Source organism: Camarhynchus parvulus, chromosome 2 (assembly GCF_901933205.1).
Source record: "Camarhynchus parvulus chromosome 2, STF_HiC, whole genome shotgun sequence".
Classification (NCBI taxonomy): domain Eukaryota; kingdom Metazoa; phylum Chordata; class Aves; order Passeriformes; family Thraupidae; genus Camarhynchus; species Camarhynchus parvulus.
The window spans coordinates 69,923,393-69,949,241 of record NC_044572.1 but is presented as its reverse complement, the minus strand read 5'-3'; the positions used below and the strand labels follow the sequence as shown (position 1 = coordinate 69,949,241).

Genomic DNA, 25,849 nt, shown 5'->3' with positions numbered 1-25,849 from the left:
TTAAAAGGGAAAAGATTATGTACCATTTTAATTGCTTAATGTGGAATTTCTAAGCAGCTTTTGCACAGAAATGCCTTATGTGATATAAAACACGCAGACTGTGTTAAGCAGAAAGTTGACAACAAATTTTAAAAGAAAAGGATAACTAAGCTCAGAAAACTGTACTGAGGGCTTCTGCTGACAAAGCTTGGGAGGAGGGTGCTTGGCACAGAACTAAGTGTTTTTTAAAATATTGCTCAAAAAATATTCTTCCTCATCCCCATAAATACTCTGCACTTCCTGGTTTGCAAAGGCTTTCCAAAATGCTGTACTGAGACATTGAGACCATAAGTTGTGTGGGACTTCTCGTGTATGGTAGCAGAATGATGTACTCTGGGTGTTTTTTAACAAGTTGAGAAATGCCAAAGAATTTAATTGGGCTGTAAGAGCAGCATTTTGTTAAGCCTGTTTTTAATAACCGGGGAGTAAAAATTGTATTTTTTTAGGTTGCATAAAAACAGCCTTAAATGAGTCTCACTGGCAAACCTTTTATGGTGTTCAGTTTCAATTAAAATGTTTATGTTCTTGGTGGTTTTCTCCATTAGCTCTGTCCTTCTTTTCTCATTCCTGCTTGTGTAGTTTTCATGGATATTTGACACCCAAGATCCAGCTTGAGTGGTTTGAGATGGTTAATCTGGCTCTACTTGATGATCTGCTCTTGGGCATACTTTAACTTTGCCTTGGGGAGTTCTGCAAAGAGAGTTTTGATTCTTGTTGACTCACAGTTTTGTGTCTCTGCTGTAGGTGGAAGAAGTGAAAAAGCACCAGCACTGTTTAGCATTTAGCTCCTCTGGACCTCAAAGCCAGACCTACTACATTTGTTTCGATAACTTCACTGAATATCTGCGATGGCTGCGACAAGCATCAAAGGTGAGAATGCTGCTAACTCTGCTGTGAATGGGATGTCTGGAGAGTTTCCCCCGGTTCAGTCTTCTCCATGCAGCAGTACTGTTCCTCTTCTGGGTTGATTGTCAAGAACTGCTGTTGCTGCTGTTCGTGTTGTATGGAAATACCCAGTTTTCTGGGTAACAGGCAATAGGGAGGTGAATTTTTCTGCATTTATACCAACACTTCTTTCTACTGAGGTTGTGTAAGCAAAGTGCTGTACTGAACTTCTTCCATTTTCTTATCAGCTGGATGGATCTACTGAGATCATTATAACAACAAGGATGACAAATATAACTGTCAATATTTCAGTTAAAAAGCTTTTTTTTCAGTGTTATTAAAACCTAACGTAATGTCAGGGGTTTTAAAATTCATTCTTTACATAGAACCTAAATATTAAATTGCTAGAATAAAGGATTTTTTTTGCTGCTTTGAAGTGTTGCTGAACCTCTCTCTAGTTTAATAATTGATTTTTGGGTTATTTGTAATAAGCAAATAATTTTCTGTCAGTGAAAAAAGGTTGCTAACTAAAACCGTTGTAAAGTAAATTTTATACTGGGCTTAGAACACAATTATAGGAATTTAGGGCCTGCATTTTTTTGTTTAACTCTTCAGTTCCACTTTCTGCTGTTGAAAGGTATTTTTGCAATTGTCTGTTTTGTCTCTTAATCCCGGCCACTTTTTTGCTAAAGCTTTATATATCTTCAACCATTATATTTTTCATACCTCCTACAACTGAAGTTTTTTTACTGTGCTGTCAGCATGCTCTATTTTTTTTAGTTGGCCCTAAACTACTCATTAGTTCTGTACTCGATAGGACTCTCCATGCTCTTTACTATGTAAAAGCAACTTAGTTTTATGTAGCAGTACTTGGAGACACTTATGTAGCACTAGATCTGTTTTGTCTTTAGATTGGCAATTGTCTGGATAATACATTATTGCAATGATGCAGCCTAGGCTGTGAGCTTTTTAAAAGGTTGGATTAGATGTCAAACTTTCTTCAAACAGTAACTAATGCACCTTCTAGCACATACATCATTTAAAATGTCTTTTAGGGGTTTTTTTTTCCTAGTAAGTTTTAAAATTCTTTTCAAAAAAGCTGTTTTATGAGATGGTAAGGCATAGTCTGTCAGCTTTTTGAGTCCTTGCTGCTTTGGGAACTCTAGGACAGTAGTGTCCTTTCATCTCTAGAGGGTTTGACATCAGATAAATGAAAGGCAAATCTAATGAGTGAGGAAAACAGTGGAAAACAATGAACTTCAGAGCTAGAGATAAATGGCCAGAAAGCCCCTCTGAATTTCTGGCAGCATAAGCTTGTTCTGTGCCATGCTGTGCTTCTCTCTTTCTCTCTGGTTCACCCAAATGACTAACAGCATCGGGATGATAGCCAACATGAGAACATATCCCCATGCACTCATGATAACCTCCCATTCTTATGTAAGTGTAGAAAGAAAATACATAGTTTCAAGTGTCTTTTCGGACTGTCAGAGGTGAAGAAACTCTCTATGCTATTCTTTTAGTTGGTCAAACGTGCTTCAAGGAAAAATAAAGGCATTTTAAACCCCAGCTCCCCAGCCCCCAAACCTGAAAACTGGCATTCTGCCTTCATGGATTTTCGAAACAGTACTTTGCCACTTCAAGTTGGTTTTTTTGATGTTTGGGGTTCCTGTCTTGAGACAGAAAAACAGAGACAAGCATGACTGTATGCAGGGCAATCGTGTGGGAAGTGCTGCACAGTAACATAGTTTCTGAAGAACAGAAACAGGGAAACTAGTAATACTGCAAAAGTAACTCAGATTTCCTCCAGTTGGTGCTGTTTGTGTCAAAGTGCTTAATTGTGAGGTGCACCACACCTGATTTACATGTATAAAGAAATGACAAAAGTTCAGTCTTCAGCTCTGTCGTTCAGGCAAACTTAACATTCATTTCCTGTTGCTGGGAAAAAGCCCCAACATTCATATGGGGTATTCTGCCTCAGGTGTTTGGGAACTAATCAAGTTCAAAGCTGCTGAAACAATCATGCTAATTAAGAAAATATTGTGTAAAGCACTGTGTTTCTAAAAGCAAGCAAATTTAGGAAAGGAAGTATTATGGCTCTGAAACTTAGCTTCTAGTTGCTTGCTGTGAGCTAGGTCATACAGTGCTTCCGGATTCTTTCCTAATAGTGGTGTTGTATATAACACTTGCACTTTTGTGAGTTGTTATGAATAATATTTAAGACTGTATTTTAAATATAGATGTTGTTTAATGACATTTGTTCTGAAAGTGACATTTGTGTTAGCTTATATTCAGTGGTAGTTCTTCAGGGTAGTTCTTCTCCTTGTGCTCCTGATATGTGCTGCTGAAAACTGAGGCTTCTGATTCTTACTTAGTGTAATGAAAGCTTTAATTATAAATTTTAATGGAGAAGGAAATCCCTGGTAAAATATTTCATTAAAATTGCTCAATTCAGTTTTTAACTATGAAAAAACAATTCATATCTGTCTTCTGTATACTTCAGAAGAGCTAGAAGATGATGTTATTTTAACTTTTAAATAACAAGCTCAGTCTTGAAAGGAGGCTTGCAAAGAATGCTTGCTCTGCAGTCTTTCTCCCCGCGGAATATTGGCAATGTTGACTTTTTAGTGGTGGTTCAGAATGAGACAAATCCTAATGCATCACTCCTGCAAAAAATATGTGTATGCTAGAAAAAATTTGAATTTGTGTTTGTGGAGACTGGGGTTTAATTTAATTAAAAATAAGCATTGCTCCTGTATAATCAGATTCATTCTAACAGTGGAATCTATCATAGCCAGGACCGCTCTCGTGCTCTGCCCCTTTAAATTTTTGGAAGGTGAATAGGTATTGGGATTGGTTTTCCTGTAAATATGTGTCCTGAGGTGAACAGAACTTCTGTTTTCAGGACAGACTAGAATTATTGCACAAATACTGACCTAAATATCGAACTTGGTGACATACTTATTCCAAATAGGCCACTTTTAGATACGCTGATTTAGCCTCAAACAGAATATTTTTAAAAGCTGGAGATCTGTCTTGTTCGTTAATATTGATAGTTCTATACCACAGTGCATTTCTTTCCTTTTACTTTCCAAAAACTGGTGGGCTAATTAAGGAAGCTTAAAAGGAAAACAACAGCAACAGATTTGGTCCTTTGTGATCTAATACATTTGTTCTCTTGCCAAATGTTGAAAAATTGGCTTATGCAACTGGGAAGGGGGAGCAGAGGGGAAAGAAAGGAACATCTTCACAGCTTTAAAGAATTTTGTCTGCATAAAGTTGTCATGATGGTTCTGGAACTGGCACAATTACTTGCACAGCAGATCTGCCACTGTTTGCTACTTGAATGTCAAATGCAGAAGGACAGGGCAAAGAATGTGTGTTTAACAGTGAGGAGGACCTGATGAGGGGATTCCTCATTTGACACTTCCAAAAGCTTAAAAGCTACACCTTTAATGTAGAAGAGAGAGGTGTTACACATGTGGTGCTAGGGAGTGGTGGGACTTGCTGTTGTGAGGCTTTAATTTGGGATGTGGTCTGCTGTTGGATGCTTCTAACACCTAAACCTAACCATTTTACAACATGTGAAATTTCTGTTGTGAGCGTTGCCTGTGACACAGTTCATGACACGGATGGTTTGGGTGGAGTATAAAAGGATTAGCAGTCCTCTAGGTTCCAAGGCATGCAGTTAAAATGGGATGTTAAAGTCTGCCTTGGAAATTCAGTATTGCAGAGCTTATGCCAGGGTGCATTACAGAATTTTATCTTCTTGGAAATAGTGTGCCCCACTGGGCATGCTGGGATGAGTTATGTGACCCCACAGAACCTCTGTCTCCCCTCCTGGCTGCAGGAGAGCAGGAAGTGTGTCAACAGCTTCGTGTGACAATTATTATTTCCTGCTTTAGTGCTTGGTTCAGTGGGGCAGGTAGAGGAAGAGAGGAGATGAGGGACAAGGGCTGTGAACACTGCATGTCTGTGTAGGTAGGGAGAGATGTACAGGCACAGAGCCTTGTGTGTCTGCACACTATTGACCAGAATTGGACAGCTGTGGCTGGGCATAAGTTGTCATGTGGGGCTTAGGTGCCTGCCCACAAAAGAGGCCTGCCATTGAAAATACAAGGAATGTCCAAAAATAAATTTCATAGGTTTTAAATCCTAAGAGTTTTCTCTTGTGTGCTTTTATATTTTCTTTTCCCTGTTTCGGTTATCTCTGTGTTAATGTCTGTCATGGAAGTATGTGGTGTTCCAAACAGCCGTAGCCTGTGAAAAAGGAGAGATGATGTCAGTGTACATTATGTTTAAAACACAGTAAAAATAGCAAGAATAGCAAATTCAGCTGAGAAGGGCGTGCTGCCATGTTGGCCTTATTCCTTTCATGTCAGTGCAGAATGCTCTCTTCATACATTTACTTGCACTGTGAAGCTAGCAAAAAATAAGAACAGATTAGAATTTAGCTTACACTATACAAGTAAGTAATGCAGGATCCTCTACTGTTGTAATTTCCATCTTTCCTCAACTTGTGTAGAGATCTACCTGAAGCAGCAGTACAAAATTATTAGTTTTGCTTTTTGCCTTTTTTTTTCTCTAAAGTTATCTAGTTCTGACCATCTGCCTCAGTCTTCTAATTATTTTTTCAGTACAAATATGACAATTTTGTACAGTGACTGTTGTAAAAAGGGAGTATGAGCCCTGAAGAACTGGTCTATAACTCTAGTGATACAATATTTACTTTTGATGAGGAGAAAAGGTTTGAGTTCTGACCACAGACTTGGTGCTACAGACCACATTTATATATATAAATTCTACAGAATTTAGAAAATAATTCCTGACCTTGACTGCAGTTCTTCAAAAATATTTCCAAAATAGGAGACCAAGATGATTAGCTTTTGGATGTGTTTTACAGAAACTGTGCTGAGGAAATGCAGTAAGCAACAATTGAGCATTACTGCTAAAGATGTACCTGCTTTTCAGCTCTGCTTCATCCACCTTTGAGACAGGGATAGATCATCAACTGTGGGACTGCTTTTTCCTTCAGCACAGAAGATTCTGCTCATTAATTAAAGTGATGGGAAATAAAGTATATCCACTTGTGCATATAGCTTCATCTTGATTTCAGATATTTTCAGATGTTAGTGTTTTCTTTCTCCTGTCAGCCATGGTCAACCAGGAAAAGTTGTGTGAGAAACTTCCACACCAGCTTCATTGTAGAACATAGACTTTGCGGAGCTTTTTAATACAAAATACAGCTTCCAGTCTGTAAAGAAGGCTTGAAGCCACGAATCTCATTGTTAGGTTAGCCCTACATTGTATTTGCCTTGGCTTGCCCTCTAGGTGATTGACCTATTTCATATGTATTTCTGGATACTGTAATGAGCTGTCTTCACAGAGTTCATCACTGCAGTGATTTTTATTACCAAGCTTCAGTTGTTTCTGGAGGCATTAGGGACAGGCTTTTCTAATGCTTACTGGTCAAAATGGGCTCAGAATATCTTTTTGCAGAGCTTTGATCACAGAACAGCCCCAATGGTGAGTGGAGGGAAAAATCATATGCAAGGATAAAGTAGTTTATTTTAAGATATTTGGGATGTTACTTATTACAGTGCTGACAACTTTTATGTCACTGAATGTGCTGTCTCCTCTCCAAGTGTCTGTTAAACCCCCTAAGCAATGGATAACCTTCTGGAGGAATACTGTGGAGAATTTTACTTTCCATGCAATTTGAATTTCTAGATTAGCATTTTTGCTTTTACCTTTTGCTCTTGGTTATCACCTGTGGTCATTCCACAGGGAATTGTGTACAACAGACTACTTGTGTTGCAGTTAGGAGTTTCTGACATTTCCTTTTAGCTTTATAATCTTAGTCTGTGTGTTTGAATGTACCGTTGTGATTTGGGGCTGCCTGGTTTTATGTGTGCTGGGAGCAGGTTGGAGGTCAGGAACTTGCTGGTTTGTCACTGTGAAGGTAACCATGAAGTTTTTGGTTTGTTTCTTATGCCAGTTGAGCTTGGAGGCTGAAAAATGAGTCTTTATTCTAATATGACCTAAAAATTAGTTTAGTATACTGCCAGCATCAGTGGGCATCTTTTGAGAATAGCCTTTAAGCAAAGCTCGTTTTCTTTGTGAATAACAATTTGTGTTTCTTCACACTTGAGACTAAGCAGCACCATTAGCCTGTTGGAAAAGTTGATTCAACATCTAGTCAAGGAAAGAGAACCCAGGAAGAGTTTCTCGTTTTTTAGTGGGTCTTTTTTTGAGCTGATCCTTACTTACAGGAAATATGATGACTCTAAGTTTAGTACAAGGAAACCATTTTTTCCCCTAATACCATAAAATGACAATGTTGAGATAATGCTTTCACTAAAAATAGATCCCTAAAAATAAACCCAGAGCTTCCTTTTGGTGGTGATTACAAATACTCAAACATAAACAAACCTCTGGTTTCCATGCGGAACTTGACTTCCTTTTCTCTGTGTGTGCGAAATCTTCAGTATTTGGGATCTTTGCTCTGAAGTCATATCTGGTCATTCTTGCTGTTGATGGCTTCCTATCATCTCAAGTGCGAAAGCAGAAGATTGGGCAAAGCAAACTTGAAGCCAGTTTTCTTGCTCTTTTGATGATAACACTTGCAAGTTTTCCTCCTCTTCTTTCCCTGAAAAGCCTATTCTTTTGTGCCTTTTGTTATTAGAGGTTAGTTGACATTTTGGAAATTAACTTCTGGGTGTGTTTCAGTGTAGTCAGTCTCTTAATGGTTCAGGAGGGAAGCCTGATATTTTGTCTCAGCTGATTAATTTTGCATGTCTAAACAGTACAGCTGATTTTAAAGTGTAATGGTGACTTGAAGCTCTTCGTTTGTGTTTTAGAGAAATTACAGTTTTGCTGGTTTTTTTTTTTCTTTTGCTGGCATTTAGAGAGTCTGTGGTTCTTGTTTTGGGCTTGCTGCCTTCAGTTAATAATGGTTATTGAAGTATTACAGCCAAGAGTGAGAACAGAAAACTAGGTATCACCCACACATCTGGAATAGCATTCAAGTACTGTCTTTTGAAGCCTCTAAATCAGGTTCTGGTATTGTTGAAGCTGAATTTGTGCAACTCTTGCATAATTACGGGAAAGCATCACCTGGAAGCTCAGTGAGGTGTTGTATATGTTATCTTTTAAGGTGTGTTCAATCCAGAAGGATCCCAAAGTGTTTTCAGTAATCTCTGGAAGTGAAAGAGTAGAAACAAGTGGGAGAGTGAATGTAGTGTTGCTCTTAATGAAGCTCAGGGGACCCAAGTGGCTGCACATCCTGTAAGATGGGAGGGGATTGCAGGGACTGACATACTGCACAGAATTTTGGTGTGTGTAAGGTGTGATAATGGAGCTGATCTTGAAACTGGATGACTTTAACACTGAAAGCCTTTCCAAGCAAAGTCTAGCAGCAAGGAACAAAGGAGAGGAATTATTAATAAAATCTAACTTTAAGGGACATTTACTCTCCTTAGGCCTCTTCTGTGGTCAGTGGAGAAGAATTAAAGTCTCCAAGGAGAAGAGGGAATGAGTGCTGGAGACCAGTTTTTGGCCACAGGCCAGTAGAGCTATATCCATGATTATTTGTATTTCAGAACACTTGGGTCAGAAGGCCTTTCTGAGTTACAGTGGAATAACGGCATGAAAAGAGTTCATCTCATTGTAGAATTAATCCATATGATACAGCTGTGTCAAAGAACCTAGATCAGCAATTGAGGACCTAGCATAATTTCTTGCTTAACACAAACAAGAAAACCCTACCACCCTCTCCATGTGGGACTGGGGAGACTCAGACAAGTGAAATTTCAGTGTAAGTCTTACTGGCAAGAGTCTGAAATCTGTAGTGTATCATAGAATGGTTTGAGTTGGAAAAATCCTTAAAGATTATGAAGTAGTTCCAAAATTCCCACCATGGGCAGGGATACCTTCCAGCAGACCAGGTTGCTCAAAGCCCCATACAATCTGACTTCGAGCACTTCCAGGGACGAGGCATCTGCAGCATCTTTGAGCAACCTTGGATTATCTTTGTGGCCTTCCTCTAGACATGCTTTAAAAAGTTTAAAATGTCTCTGTTGTGTTAGAGACCTTAGACCTGGTTGCAGCACTCCGGGTGGGGTCTCACAAGGGCAGAGTAGAAGGGGAGAATCATCTCCCTTGCCCTCCTGGCCACGTCTCTTTTCATGTAGCCCAGCCTGTAGTTGGCCTTGCTGGCTATGGTGCCTGTTGTTTGCTCATGTCTGGCTTTTCATCAACCAGAACCCCAAGCTGCTCTCAGTGATGACTTCTACCAGTCTGTACTTAGATCTGGGGTCATCTCCTGACCCTGGTGCAGCTCCTGGGACTCGGACTTCCTAAACTTCATGAGCTCTTATAGCCCCACTTTTCAAGTTTGTCCAGGTCCCTCTGGATGTTTTCTCTTCCTTCTGTTGTGTTATCTGTAAGCTTGTTGAGGGTACACTTGATCTCACTATGTCACTGATAAAGACATTGAAGAGCACCAGTTGCAAGACCTGTGATCCTGAGGGCCATTACCCTCCACCTGACAGAGAGCCATGAACCACAACTTTGGCTGCATCCATCCACCAATTCCTTATCTGCTAAATAGTCCACCCTTCAAATCCATGTCTTCATGGTTTGGAGATAAGGATGTTGTGTGGGACTGCTGAAGGCCTTAGAGAGGTGCAGGTGGATGACATTGGTTGATCTTCCCTTGCTGACTGCTGCAGTCACTCTGTCATAAAAAGGCCACCAGATTGGCCAGGCATGATATGCACTTAGTGTCTTGTATTGCACTTAGTGCTTTAGCATTGCCTCCATGAGGATCTGCTGCATGATTTTCCCATGCTGAAATGAAAAAATGCTGAAAGAAAGTCCTTGCTGGAGGGCTGCTCATTGCGAAGTCTGTGTGCTTGGCAGTACAGCAGCTTGTCTTTGTAAAAAAATAAATCTAACAGGAATAGTAAGAAGAAAAAGTTTTTCTTAATTTGTATTAGACTGTCACCTCTTTGGCAGTGTTTACAAATAAATTACTTTCAGTCAAGCTGTTCTAAGGATGTTAATATTCCTTGCTCCACCAAATGGAGATTCACATGTCTGAATTATAGGTAGCTTAATACAACAGCTAATTACTGTCCCTTAACTCTTAAGTTACACCTTAAGCCTTGTCCTTGCAGGGATCTTAGTGTGAGCATCCCAGTGTGACTACCACCAAGGTACAGAGTTGATACCATTCCCTGGGTAATATGGATACCGGTACATTATCTCTAGAAGAAGACTACTTTTCCTCCAGGAGGAACAAAAGTACTCATAATCTGGTAATGACTTTGGATACTACCCAGCATTTCCAATGACAGATGATAAATGTCACCTTTTTTGTCAAATTCTTGCTCTCAAGATCTTTATGCTAAGCTTGGGACACTGGCTTTCACATCTGTGATTTTTTTTTCTGGTCTCCTGTCATGAAAAGTAAGGGAGCCCAACTTCTGGTTAATCCCCTTCACATTTCCCCCTTCCCACACATGTTTGCTAATGCTGTTTTCAGTTTTTAGAGGTTTGCACAAGGACCAAAAGTAGAAGTGACCTGTCTGTTTATAAAACTTTGTACAGAAATAAGGAGAGCAGAGAAGTGACAAGTTTAAATTATATTTGTTCCCCTGAATCTTACTGGCATGAGGTATTTGTACTGGAGGCTTTTGGCTGCTTCACCTGCACAGGAGAGATGGGGCAAGAGCGCCCTGTGAGTGCTGCCACACTGGCATGCACATCTGCCCTGCTCTTAATAGGGAATTACTGCTCTGACCTGTGGCAGTACCTGTTGAGTTGGTGGATCTGAGTGACAGGCTTTCAAAAAAACCCCTTGCTGGGTTTTATATTTTCTGTGGGAGGCCCTTAGCTTGAGTTGGCACGTATCTAATGTAACATTTGAAAGAAAACAAAAAGGAGATGCCAGAAAAGCCAGTACCCTTTTACCCTTGGGCTGCACCCATTTTAACAGTTGTTATTTAAAAATGAAAATACATGGCTTTAAAGCAAAAGCAAATGGTTTTTTCCTTCCCCCCCTTCATTAAGTTTTCTGGCATTAGGTTGTTTACCAGGCTAAAGAGTTCCTCAGCTCTTGGCTTTGGCTGAGGGGACCAATGTGCTTCCTGGCTGTGGGCTTCAGCTCAGGGGAGGGAGCCTCTCTGCTGAGCAGGGCTTTGATGTTTGAATAGAAAGGAGGATTAGGATTTGAAGCAAGGTTAGTTCTGAGGTGAGGAGAACCTGTTTGCTCAAAGTTAGTTTAGGTATTTCAAGACAATGTATCACTGTTAAGGCTTATGCCAGCCTCGGTGGGATGTGATGATTATCAAACTGTTTAAAAACAAATCCTAAAGGAGAAAAATTAAACTGCCTTTGTATTGCATGTCTACAGCAGGTATAATTTAACACTGTCAACTCAGTTCAAACAGACTGGGAATTTGGCTGCCTCTGCAGTGTGGGCTGTTTTGCTATTTTGTCTTCTGTTGAAATCCTAAGCAGTAATTTCTTATCTGAATAGAACTATAAGTAATGGGATGAGGGTAAACAGGAAAAAGACATAATTACATTGGTTTAAATTCACACTACAGGTCACACCAAAAGATGTCCTTGTGTAAACAAGACTTGTGTTTGTCCATACAGCTGGGTTCAGCTGTGCCCATTGCTGACATCCATTGTCAGCAACAGATCATTTTTGTAGTATAGCCAAGGCTTTAAAACAAAGACCATAATCAGTCTTGTTGCATAGCTCAGTGACAGAGGTGTCATTATACTGATGGACAAAGTGGTTTTTCAGCCCTGTGTAGCAAAAAGCAACAAGAATATGGGTTGATGCAAGTATTTTTCTGTATTTTTGTTGCCAGCAGATTTACAGTGAACCCATACTGTATTTTCACAGGTCCTGGAATACTGTTTCCTTTTTAAAAATAATAAGTAAAGAAAAAAATAACATCAGAACACTTTGGCAAATTTCTTCTATTTGAAGTGTTGCTGGAATCTAGGCATCAGAGGTACTGCTGGCTTTTTGGAATAGTTGTTTTTATTTGTAGGTGTATTGTGGCACAAGTAACACGTGTAAAAATGAGTTTTAATGTTAGGGAGATTCCGGTTTCTTTGGCATGTGTGCAACTCTCAGGTGGGGAGGAGCAGAAGACATACTGCCCAAGGGAGGGAGAGCACTCTGCGGCAGCATTATTTGTGGTGGTATTTATAGAATAAATCTGTATTTTGTTGCTACTGTGGGAAAATTAAAAGCAGAGTTATGGGTTTTGGGTGTTTGCAGTGGGTAGACCCATTGCTTTTTGTATTACGTGTGCTACATTGTATATCACTTCTTCAAAACTACAGTTAGTTTGCCAAATTCATCTGAAGACTGAAAAAATATAGAACAGTGTAGACCTAGGATGCATAATTGAGGTTGCAACAGGAAATGGAAAAAAAAATCTTCCCTTGGACTTTGTGGTTTGATGTACAAAGTTCAGTGTGGCATTTTCCCATTACTACTCTTTTGGTATTACAGTGGGGGACATTGCAACACAATGACAGACTGTAAAGTGTTTAAAAATCATACCTAGGGAATGGACAAAGCAGCATATTTCTTTTTTTTTTTTTTTTTGATGATTAAATATCCCAACTGAAAAACAGACTTCAAAGAAGTGTGAGATCTTGCTTGATGTTCGAGCTGCATGGGTGTCAAATGTTGCATGTCTTGCAGAGACAAGCATTGACTCTACAGCTCCTGCTGTAGCTCCTGTTATTGAGAGCTTGTGATGTACCATCTTCTGAGAAGGTCATTGCCCCAGCCATTTCTTCAGTGCTATTGGGGCTGGAAATGCAGCAGTGGTTTTGTGTGACACAAGTGTGAGGGATCTGTGCAGTTTGGGATATGATGAGAAGACATTTGAGAGGGATTGGTTTGGGCCATGGTGGCTTCTGGCTGTGGAGTTTTGAATTGTGCTGCTTGTGGTTTTATTTTTCTATATGTACATATAGCATATCCAACAGCTATACTTAAGAGTTTTCCACAAGAAAACACCAAACAAACCATAAGAGGCATTTAATGCAGATTCCCTGTGTATCCAGAAAGCCTCTCCCTCTAGCAATGCTACCACACCAACTCTCTTCACAATTTTTGTAGGAGCATGGATGTGTTGAACACAACCCAGATAACTTGTTGGGATATTTATTTACAGTGGAATTTTTTGGTTTTGTTTTCTTCCAGTGGAAGCATGACTTTCTGCAGATAATGTCCTTTTCTCCAGATGCATTTTATTCTTTGAATGTGAAGGATATCCTACTCAGCATTTTCCCACCTTTTATCAGCTTATCTCTGCAGTGATTCTCCACAGTGAGTCAGGGAAACACAGTGCTTTATTAAAGAACTGCATCGTCTTTCAGAGAAAAAAAAGTCTTTGCTTTTAATAAACAATAGCAAACTCGAGCATGTGCAAGATTGATTTCAGAATAACATGATTTCAGAATTTTGATACTCAACTTCAGAATAACTGGTGAAAATTTCTGGTCAAAGAAAGAAAGTATTACAATTATGTTCTCCTTTGTTACTCTTTTTTTTTTCACCTTGTTGTTCTGTTCTATAGGAATTTGTTATAGAACAGTATTAAGCAATGGAAAGAGAAGTTTTATCCCTGCCTGTGAGAATAACTATGTGTGTTTATATGGGCTTTCCTTGTAACAATTTGGGAATTAATTCTTAGAGTACTGTTTGGTAACAGAAAGACTTTGATAAAATTACAGTTGATTCCAGAACGAAGACCTTTTAAAATAATGGTTTTAACTTTTACAGTTATCTCTCTGGTAGAAGCATCATTCAATATTTGTCAGTCGCATGAAAATATTAATTAAATGCTTTGTATAATAAGGTGTTCCCTTAAAAAAAAAGTAAAAAAAAATAACCAGTACATATTAACTGTAAAAACAAAATTACTTTTAACTAGATTTATTTCTCAGGGTTTGACAGTTTTAAGAAAGGATTTGCATCCTTTTTTTGGGCAACAGTAGAATTTGTATATTTGATTTTGTTTGGCTGTATTATCATGATTCCACTCAGAGTTACCATTTCCGGTTCTTGAGATATTTTTAGAGTAATGAGCCTTGCTAAGCCCTCCTCCTGGGTTGCTTATTGCTGTTCATATCACATTCCAAACAAATAGTTGGAGCAACAGTGTATACAAGTGTTACACCTGAAATCAAACATTCCTCCATTTTAATTTAACGGGTGTCAGCGGTGTGATCAGAACTGTACAGTACTGGGCATAAACAGACTGAATACCCAGCATTCAGAGATGACTGCTCAGAATAGCCTATGAATAATTCTTGTCTCATATTACAAGGGGAAGAAAAATACTAGCTACGGTAACAAAAGGACTGAACTAATTGAGTAACAAAATTTCACACGTTTTAATGGATGTGGGAGGACTGAATTATTAATGGTTGCATTGGAGAAAAACACTGCAGTGTCTGTTCCCCTTGAAGCTTATGGCTGTGTTATTTGTGTTTATAACAGCAACCACTTATCCTAAGGCCTGTGCACCTTGCATTGGAAAGGAAAAAAAATTCTGTGGCCTTCCTTTCAGTGGCAAGCTACCTCCTCAACATCTGATGCCTTTAGTTCCAGAGTACCTTGTGGCAGAGACTCTTTCTCTGTCCAGAAGGTTGAGTGGTGTGGCCTTCATCAGAGTTGAGAAGCTTTTATGTCACTGGGCATTGATGAGGAGTTGTTGGGTCTTTTTCTCTTTTTGCCCCTTAGATGTGGTATTTGTACCTCCAGAATCCCAGCATAAATGGCCAGTGAAACAATAGCTGCTTTTTGTGTGAGCAGCTGACAGAACACCATAACTATTTGAGCACTGTTGGTGTGGTCCCAGAAATCTAAAATGGCAGTGAAGTTGTTTGCTTCTCTTCCTTTGGACCAGCCATGCCTGCTCCAAAATGCCTCTACTCCTTCTAGCATTTGGCTCCTCTTCCTTGCCCACTGTCCCCACTGCCTTGCATTACTGTGTGGCGGTGCTTTGCCATATAGCATGTCTGTGACACTACTTTGTAAAAGAACAGTTTTAGTAGTTTAGGACAGGAAATATAAGCATTCTACATTGCAGTTTTGTGTTTGTTTTTGATTTTGCTGGTGATATTTTATTTATTTTTAGTAAAGTTTAGTAAATAAGTAAAACAGGAAGATGTAGTTCACCGAGGTATATCCTAGAGATATGGAAAGGGGCAGTACTGCCATTACTTGAAGAAGTTGCCTATAGGTCTCTGTGGAATGGCACTAGCTATATAAATATATATGTATATATAGTGCTAGGTGATATGATTTTTTTTACCCTCTATAGATTGTGTTTGTTTTACCTTCCTCTTTCTAGAAAACAGTGTTAAGCCTCCAAATCTCAGTTTTGTTTTTGTCATATTTTTTATAAATTTTGGACAGTCTTCTAATTCATTGAGAAGAAATGAGTGCTTGGTGCTTTGCTGCTGGGTTATTCTTTCTCTTCAGTAAAGTTTAAATGGGATAACTCTTCTTCTGCCATTTAATACCCATCTTGGATGTATGAAACCAAAACAATGGTGATGACTGTTAACTCCTCACTTCCAGTCACTTGGAGGAGGCAGTGCTACCCCAAGGACTAAACTAAAGCTCATGTCAAATATTTATTTTTTCTGGTTGTCAAGTATTGCATAACTTCATAAATGAAAATGGATTAATTTCACATATTAATTTGACAAACCTTTGCTCTTCCTGTTGGTTTAAGCACTGAGGCCAAGGAAGAGATCATGGCATAACTTGCAGCAATTAAGTAAACTGTTCGATCAGCTGTATATGTCAACACTGGCTTCTGCTATGCTTAAAAAACAGTTTATCTTGTGCTGGTGGGGGTGAAGGAAAAGTTCTTTTTTTTATTACTTTATTAAAATATTGGTGTTGTACTTGACTTTCAGGTTGCATCACAACGCATCAGCTCAGTGGATCTTTCATGCTGCAGCCTGGAGCACCTGCCTGCCAATCTGTTTTATAGCCAAGACCTCACTCATCTCAATTTAAAGCAGAACTTCCTGAGGCTAAACCCCAGCCCATCCACAAGTAGAGCGCTTAGTGAATTACAAAGGTAAAGTAGTATGGTTCTACTACTCTTCCTCTGTCCTTTGAGCCATGATCTGCAGGAACTTTCCTAAAAATTACTACCTCCTCTTGTGGAACATTGGCCTGACTGTAATGCTGCAGAAATTGGTTAACTTTGTGAGTTAGAAACAGATGGGCTTTCATAAGAAACTTCATGTTTTTCTTGTAAATAAATATTTTCAGCTCAAAATGCAGTTTTCATAATATGTTTCTATTTACCTACTGAGGCCACACTGTAGTTCTTCAGCCTTTGACTGGTGTGAGTGAGTATGAGTTGGTGAGCTGCCCATCAAAGGCAGCCATTCCAGGTAGGAACAGTACTGCATGTGACCAAGTGAAGAACTTTTCTGTTAGCCTCCCAAGCAAAGGAAGCCCTGATTTCATAAATTCAGTCTGGTTCCTGTCCTCCTTCTAGTCTACTCAATCCTAATTCTTCTTTCTTAGTGTCTGTGACCTTCCAGTTCTTCCCACTGCAGCTCCTCCAAGAGTGTAACAAATGGGTAGACAGCAGCATGATTAGTGCTCTGAATGATTTAATGTATGTGTCCTGTGGGATCAGCAGCCTTTCTGTGTTCACAAAGATGAATGTTCCCATACTGAATATAAAGCTGTGATTTTAATTTCAGTGGTAAGTGAATTGCAAAGTACCTCAGGATTGTATTTGTGGATGGTCCTGTTCAAACAAAATGTTTTAAACCACATTTCTAAATCCCTTCCTCTTTGAAAAACAACCAAAAAGTACAAGATGGATTATGCAGGCTGTTGTATTTTTATATCATTCCAATTTTATTTTGGAAAAACAAAAAATCTGGCATAATGAAAGATGAATGAACCCAGCAAGTCTGCTTCACAAACAAAGCAGGCAGCTATTCCAAGACCTTATGAGCACAGTCTGGAGAGAAATTCTGACTGGACTGTGACTGTCAGCATAGGTGTCCAGATAACAAGTGGGATTTTAGCATAAGCTAGCGATGAACATGGACAAATAATCAGTGTCTCTTATTTTAATGACTTCTTATAATTTTTTCCTTTTTAAGTATCAGAAAGTGTAAAGGAGATACTTGATTATGCTTTGTCCATGTACCTACAGTGAATTTCTGTTTGCAATAGGTTTGGATTTGTTCATGTACCTGCAACTAATTCTGTTTGGGATTAGAAAGCATTGATAATTAATGGGATAGGCAATGTTCATTCTCTGTTTAATGTTCTCTTGGTATTGCAATTGTAGGAACAGCTGATGAGTCTTGCTGATAGTTAACAAACCGTTAAATTTTTTCTTACTAACATGAGGCTGAACATAAAAGAGGGAAAGAGTTCAGATGTCAATATAAACTCCCGTTTTATGAGATTCTGAGATGAGGAGAATCTGGAGAAGTGGTATATACCTGAGGTGGTGGAAAACTGATTGTCTCTCATTCTTCTGTGAGCTGGCCCTATTCTGTAAGCAAGTAATATTCTGCTCTACTTCCATTGCTTTGAGCTTGGCAAAAAGGCACAAGGCAGATCTGGGAACTTCTGGAGAAAAAAAAAATTAGGTTACACGGCACTGTTTTGGTGTATCTGAGTTGGTGCACCAGAAACTCCTGCCCTTGTTGTTTCCCTTTGTCTGCTTGATGTCCTCCAGCCTTATCTTCACCCAGGACAGGTGGCATCACCCAGAGAGTGAGTAGCTGGAGGAAGCTGTTGCCGCTGTTTCCATTGCTGTGCCAGTTGGAGGGCTCTGTGAAGTAGTGGTAGTTCCCACTGAGGGTTTGGAAAAGCGATGCTCCGCTGGTTGCCTTTTGCCTCCATACTGCTGCAAAAGCATGAGCCTGACCCTGGGGTGTGTTCCTAGCCATTCTCCTTCCTGCCCTAAGAAATACAGAACTGACTTCTCCTTTGGGTGGGAAAACTCGAGTTGTACTTGTGTTCCCCAAAAGCTTTGAGCCAGCTTGACTGTTAGTAAGGCTGCTTTTCTCTAGTGAGTAAACACACAAATATCTAGAAAGAGGAGAGCACCACACGTTTCGAAATCATTAGTGAAACCCAGTATCAAAACATGTGTAAAGTGAAGCTCGTTGTTCCTGTGAATGCACATATGTTTGAACTGTTTTTCCTTTTTTAAACCAATTCCATAAAACCATTTTCAGATTTATAGGGGTTGCACAAGGTAAAACTTCACTGAATAAACCAAAAGTCTTTTTTTGTTCACCGTGTTCTTTCAGATCACAGGAAAGCAAGTTCAAAATCCTCTGCTGTTCTGATTTGGTACTGTTGGCTTTTCTACAAAATTCTCAATTGCTAAATTGGAGGCACGGCACCGCTGAATCAAGCCTACAAGTATTTAAGGCTCCAAAATAGCCATGTGCTTGGATGTTTTGAACAAAACACATTGGCATTTACATACCTACCCTCCTGGTAAAATTTTAAAGTAAAACCTGGTTAGCAAGGCAGTCTAAGAAAATTATATACTTGTTATAAGCAGTTCTTGGTGCTGCAGTTCCTCTTAATAAATCACTTTGGTTGGTAATTTAATGAATGCAGGATTTCAGAACAAGTGTGTCAAAGACACAATAAAATACCAATTTTTCAGCCACCCACTAAGTAGACTTGCAAGCAGTTGGGTCATAGTAATGATGTGCTGACTAGTGCACTGTCATGGCAGGTACAGTCAGGACTGTATTGGGGAAAAGAATTTCTATTTTTGTTTACGCAGTTGCTTCTTTCAGTTGTTAAAATAATGTCATTTGTTGCATTTATGAATAAAATGTTTAGTCCTGATCAGTACATGGCATCTGAAGTTGTCAAGAGGTGTAGATGTACTTTTTTCCCAGTAGCTGCACTTCTACTTGCTTTACTGTCCACTCAACCCCCTTTTGTTGCTGTAGATGCTCTGCAGCTGTGAACTTCCATAACTGAACACTGAATATTGAAAGGTGAATACAGCAATCTCTATTTTTTTTCCTACTTATCAGGGAATACATATTTCATGCTATATGTACAAGTAAGCCATCTGAAAATTCATCTGTACTGAAAAAAATAGCAAATCATGCTACTTGTTCTCCATCACAGAATCTTTTCTAAAACTACAGGAAAGGATGTTTCTCTTTTGGAGAAGAGAGGAGATTCCTCTGCTGAAATGCTAAAAGTTCAGGCTTGCTAATTTTGCAGAGTACTGTTGCTCTGAGATGAGGCACAAGAATAGACCATAGTCTTTATTTACTGTTGCTCTGCTTCACTGGACTGAGAACATGTGTTCCAGTTGATGTTGTTGGAAAAAGTGGTTGGCATCAAGAATATTATTTTCTTGCTAATGTTGAAAAGTAAGTTATCAGTATATGGATTTTTAAGATAAGAATGTTGCAGATTTAAAAGAAAAATAAGAAAAAGAAAAGGGAGACGTAGTAAGACACAAAGTTGTTTTAAAAATAAATAAAATTATGCTTGCCAGTTTTATCTAAATAATGAATTATTCTGATTGTGGTTGTTTGTTGTTAACAGTGGTTATATAGATTTTTATCTTAAGATGAGTATATAGTCGGTATAGTTTTTCTCCCAGACCCCTTATAGAAATGCACTGCCTTCTGTGGCATCTCAGATGAAACTCTTTGGAGCGAGTGGCAGAAATTTGAAGATGCATCTCTAGGTTATGAGAAGGCTAGAGCACTCTGAATTACTGATGCAAGTGTTTCTGAAATCCCTTGCAACTTCCAACTTTTATCTGAAAACCCAGGATTTCAGGTGACTTCGAACTAAACCGTCCTTACAAATCCATTGTGCAATAAGGAGGTAAATTAAAATATAATCTTTGTTCAGAGAACACTTGGAAGCAAGGGGGAGCCAGTATTGCCAACCTAACTGGTATGAAGCCAGCAGGGAGGATTGCTGGAAGTCAGTGTGAGATGCAGCTTGATCTTAGCTTATGCCTAGAGGAGCAGGGAGGAAGGTCTCCAGCCTGCCACTTGGTTGGCCTCAAAGTGCCTTGAGGTACTCCTTGTGGTTATTGCTATTAGTGTGTGAAACTGAGGTTAGTGGAGAAAGTTTGATGGTTTAATGAATGTCAATTATAAATCTACCCCCTTGTCAGGCCCCACAAGGGCACTGGAAAAGATTTGAGCTTTCTCCTTCCCCCCCCACTTTATTTTGGGGGCTGTATGTTTGGGTTTTGAGGTGGTTCCCCCTTTGTTTTCTTGTTGTTGTTTATGGGGTTTTGGTGGGGTTTTTGTTTGGTTTTCTTTTTGTTTGGTTGGTTTGTTTGGTTTTTTTTTTTGGGGGGGTGGGTTTTGGAGAGTTAGTGGTTTGGGTTTTGGGTGGTTTTTTTGATATTCAAATGAATCCTAGTATGTGGATCAAGCTAACTTTGCTTGTTCCATGGTGTCTGAAGATGTGGGGAGTTTCTTCTCACAATTCTGTTGGTCTTGGACAGGAGGAAACCTTACTTTTATATAGCTTCTTCTCTTTCACTTAAACACTGAGGTGCAGCTATCTAAGCAGCAGGGCAAGAGGAAAGGTTGGCATGGTATTGACAACCTGAGGTGTACCAGTAACAAACCCCATCCAGTGCTTGCTGTATTTTAATGCTACACTTATTTTCTCACCTCTGTAGCTTTGGAATTAAAAAAAAAATACTTGCTATGGTAAAGATGGCACTTGTAGTTTGTTGTTTATGTAACTTCACTGCTTTTGTTTTATCCAACTTGTAAAGACATTGAACAAAGAGTTTGCTTTTGTTAGTGCATCCTTCCAAGCCTTCATGACTGTGTTCTCCTTAAGTCCTCTATATCTTTGTGGTCTCAAGAAAGTGCCCTTGTGAACACCCAGAAAAATCAGTGATACTTAATTAAAGAAAAATTAAATCATAAAATTAATCTCTGCAAATGACTAAGTGGGGACAATTGCAAAATTGGTTTAATGCCTGAAACACATGGAATTTTTTTAAATTCTAATTTTTAAATTGGAACAGTGAACTTAATAGTGGTATGAGAAAAATAAATGGCAGTAAGAAATACAGGCTTTTAAAATAGTGTAGTCTAAAAGTAGAAATTGCATTTGGGTTAATTGGATTCACTTATTGAACTGTAAGGCTAAGTACAGCAGTCTCTCTTCCAAGTAATGTTTCAACAAGTGAACATACATGGAATCCAGTTATTGTGTATCAGTCTCCAATTTACTTGTCTAGTTTTTTTGTATATGGCTTCCAAAATAAGGGGTTTCTTTTCATGTAGTTAAACATGTTTCAATTTGGAAGTCCCCTCCTAGTTAGTGCTTTTGTACTTCCATTATAAATTTCCAATAAAGAGGAAGTGAATATATTTTCACTACCTTTTCCTAAGAATTTTGTCCTTCCTCTGAGGTCAGTCTTTCTCCCCATATGAAGCAGTGTGTGGTAGGTATGTGCAGAAACTGAGAACTGCATTGTGTAGTTGTGTAGGTTCAAGTTATTTCCGCTAACAAAACCATACACTTGGTTTTCTTGTCTTCATGATACTCTTACCAACCATGTAATATAATAAAAGCTTTATTGTTATTAAGTTTGGAGATAGTCTGAATTTGACTTAACTATACAAACTCATCTTAACATCATTTGAATTATATTACTAATTTAGGACTTTTGCAATGACACCTTTCTGGAAAGGGAATGCTATCACAGTATTTCTGGCACTAGGCTAGCAACTCCCTTAGGCAGTAAGACCATGGAGGGTAATCCAGCACAACTGCAGAAAGAGAGTAATTTGCACTGCTTGTTTCCAAGCAGAAAATTGCCATGGCAGAATTTTAGGGAAAGTCTCATATTGGTTAAGTAAGTGGCCAGAGTAGAAGGTGTTCAAGAAGGTGGCAAGTTTTAGTTTAGTTCTAAAACTTGTCACAGCACTGCAAGGCAAACACTGTTGCTCTGCTCCGAAATGGTGCTGAGAATGAGGGACACTGACGTTGATGCTTGAAAACAATATTGAGCTGTAACCACAGCACAGTCATGAGAGCCCAGGTTCTGGAGGGAGGTTTGGGAAAGTGATTGCTTTCCTTAGATTGAGTTCTTTATTAAGCCATGCCTTCCCTTGCAGGTGTAGTAAAATACTGCTTTTTAATTGTTTTTGGCAAGAGTAGGGCAAGACCAGTTTTGTCAGATGAGCCTGTTATGGCTGGATTTCAGTGATGGTGTGTGATCCCCAGTTGGAATACGCTATTCCCCTTGCCCCAAACATAGTGGAACACAAATGCTGTACTGTGTAATGGAAATTCTTCTGCTGTTCACACCAGGTAGAGCTGAATTTGAAATTAGCCGTCAGTTCATTGCTCTGCTGTAATACAAACTTCTCTTGTTAGTCCCTCTCCTTATTTTTCATATGTCAAACTAAACCCCTTCCTGAAATGGCAGCTTCAGGATTAAGTAAGTGGGCAGTTTTTGACTCAATTAGGGCAATTAGTGTTCAGTCATATTGCATGTTTAAATCCAAGGGTTGACATGTCAACATTTTGCTCTAGCTTAAAGTAGGGCTATTTTTGTTCAGCAAAGTGAGTGTTTATGTATTTGCCATTACAATAGAAAGCTTAGTAAGCTAACTGAGTTTAGTGTATTGAGAGATGCTGTTCTTCATTCAGGATGACTTTTACTAAGAGATAACAAAGTCTGGAACTGTGGAAGAAGGACAAAAAGCATATGTATGGACTTGATGTGAGGTTATTACACTGTCGTGCCTCAAATGAGCAATGTTGTGCCTTTTTTTCTTTCTAGCAATGCCATGTGGGCAGCATTGATGTGTGTGCCTGCTTCTGATAAGAGTAAAGATTTGGATGTGAGAAAACAGCAAAGATGTTGCTCTATAAAATCTGTTGGAAGCCTGATACTTTGCAAACTCAGTGGCAACAGAAATCTTAAGTCTTTAAAATACTTCCCTCCTACCTTGTTTATATTGATGTGATATACAAGTGATACTGGTGTGACTGACTGTAAATCTGTGTAGATATAAGAAGCGCTATAAACAATGCAGCATTTTAAATGTGCGGTGTGGCAGTGCTCCATAACACAAGTGATGTTTGTGATGTGCATAGTGTGAAGTGAGTAGCCAAAGATGAGAGGTGGACTTAGGTCTTAACTTTGAGCAAATGCCTGCTAGTTTGGCTCAGTAATGTTCTGCACTTGACAATGCTCTATGGGAAGAAATATTACTTTAGCATTTTCTAAATGAACATGCTTGCAACAGGGGTACAAAATACCTCTTTCCAGCCAGATGTCTTAAATTAGTGCCTTAACTGTAACTAAGACTATGGTGTCTATCTTTCAGTGTTTCTGTAAATGTGATTCAACAATGAACTTTCATTGTGTATCTTTTGATGTACATTTTGTGCATTTTGTATGAGTGTGTCCAGTACTGGATGTATTATTCATTCTCGCTTATGCACTACATAGACCCGTTAACCAGTTCAGTTGTTTCCTGCCTAGTTAGATTATTCACCAAAGACCTTTAATAAGCACACAGTACAACATACATTAGAGTAGTAGAGATGTAATCCAGATATATTGGGTAAGGGGAACTTTTTTCCTCTCCTCCTTTTTGACCTAGGGCAGTTATGCACAAGAATGTATGCAGAAAACCTTGAAGCTGAACATGACACTGGAGTTATTGTATTTCTTAGTTTCCTTTACCACCTGCTGCCCCAGTCCTCTTTGCACTGTTAGTTTGATCTTCTGTAATTTTATCTCAAGATTGTGTTTGGGATCTTCTAGTAGATTCTTTAGTGGACAAAGGCCCTGAGACTATCCTTTTGAGACTACAGAGTGGCACAGGTAAAGGCTGTAGCCTCGCTGTGGTTGTTAAATGAGTTAATTATTTTTTCATGGTTGGCTTGAAAATTGGATAAGTTACATTTTGATGTTCCTCCAGCAGCTGAGTTATTTTGACTTAATCTTCACATTTTTACTCTTTTTTACTTGCCTAAATGGGAGAAAATATTCTAAAGGCCCAGAGTCCAGTGCTTGGAGCACTCTTGTTTGTATTTGGAGCTAACTTTGAGGATGATGTGGGACAGCTGTTCCACCACAGAAGCACCCCAAATTTCAAGGCAGTATATCTGTGCCCTAAATCTACAGTTATCTTCAAGATAAATGCAGGATTGTGTGTCTCAGTTCTAGATTGAAGATTTTTAAGTCCTTTCTCTCAGTATAGAGGAGTATGAAAGTATAGTGTTTAAAACGTGCGTATTTATTTTTCTGGCTAGCAGCTCTTACTAACTTACCTTTGCCTCCTTTTTAATTTACAGTTCTCCCTTTAGAGATAGACTAGTCATTGTTTCTGCACAGTAGCATTTTTCCCCTGCAGCACTAATTTGATTGCAAGATTTCCTTTAGTCTCCATCTAACTTTGTTCCAAACTTCTTCTGCCTCCAGCATGGCACAGGGCATTCAAAATTTGTGGTAACTCTGGCAATGTTTTTTCTATGTTTTTTTCCTGCCGTCATTGCATCAAAATAGCACTATAGAGTACAGCATTCCCTTGCTTGCTGCAAGCCTGTGTAAATGCTATATGGCTTTACAACCTGCCCTCACTGAAGTACCATACCAAGGCACTGCTTATGTTTTCAGTTGAATTTTAGTCAGTGACATGAGTTTGATTTAGGCAATACTGTGTGTGCCAGTTGATTGCAGTAGCTGCTAGGGATTTGTCAGTCTTGCTATTAAAACTCTTTAACCTTTTAATGCTTGGTGCATTTGCTCTCCATGTTTCCTGGTTGGAGGAGAACAAAGTTCTCTGAGGTTAGGCTGATGCAGAGGCTGTGGATACACTGGCACATGCTGCTGGAGATTACTTTTATGTGGAGTAGCAGCACTCATGGGTGCAGTTTTGCTTCCATTGCCAAGTTATATAAAAGTCTGCTCACACAAATAAAGGACTTGATCCTTAATGAAGGGAAAATTAAGTCCAGATAAAATGTCCTGGTATAAGCTGTGCCAGAAAGAAACTTCCTTCCATCTATCGGGATCTGACACAGATCTTTTCATTCATCCTTTTACTTGGCTTTAGGCACACCTCCCAGTGGTTGTCAGGCAACCATAATAATGTTGCTGAACATGCAGGCTGGCTAATTGGATTGTCCCCTTCTTGGGTTTTTTGTATAAATGGTTTTGGTCATTTTTAGTAAGGCAAACTCATGCAAGTTGCTTTTGTTTTTGGCTGATGTCATAAATCAAGGGGCTTTAAGAGTTCTGTGACCTGTCAAGGACAAAATTTTGTCTGTCACTATGGAAGCTGTGCTAAATTCCGTTTTAATTCAGAACATTTCCCACTTGTATTCCAAACAGTCTATTCTAATGCGAATTTTTGTTTGGAAGGCGAACATGAATGGTCCTGAGCACACAGGTCAGCAGCACCACAAAAAATAAGTGTTCAAATAGTCTGAGAATTTCCTGCACTTTTGCTAGTAAAACTACCACAAGGGTAGTTTTACTACCAAATTGGGTTCGGGAAAATAGCAGTGCTTTAGTAGAGAGTGAGATGCCACAGACGTGAAATATATAAGGATGGCAAGGGATTTTTTGTTTGTTACACTCATTGGAAAATGCATTTAATGTGTTGTTCAGGAGGGTGTGTTTCTCTTTGTCAGCTTAACATGAGTGAACTCTTAGAAGTGGTGTTGAATTTGAGTGTCTGGTCATTTCCCTAGTTGTTCTGAGCATATAAACTAAAAATGAATGTGATTTGTATGTACATAATCAAACTTGCCTTATATTAATCATTGTGAGGCAACTTAGTGTGGATTACTTTATTTGATTCCTTTATTTTTTTCTTATCTCAT

General features: G+C 39.0%; 1 protein-coding gene across 1 annotated transcript in view; it reads left to right on the top strand.

Annotated features, from left to right (window-relative positions):
- PHLPP1 (PH domain and leucine rich repeat protein phosphatase 1) overlaps positions 1 to 25,849 on the top strand; it is a 135,665-nt gene that overhangs the window by 74,123 nt on the left and 35,693 nt on the right. Inside the window, 2 exon segments of the mRNA XM_030943948.1 lie at positions 784 to 909; positions 15,898 to 16,064. Coding sequence (XP_030799808.1) covers positions 784 to 909; positions 15,898 to 16,064 — 293 coding nt within the window.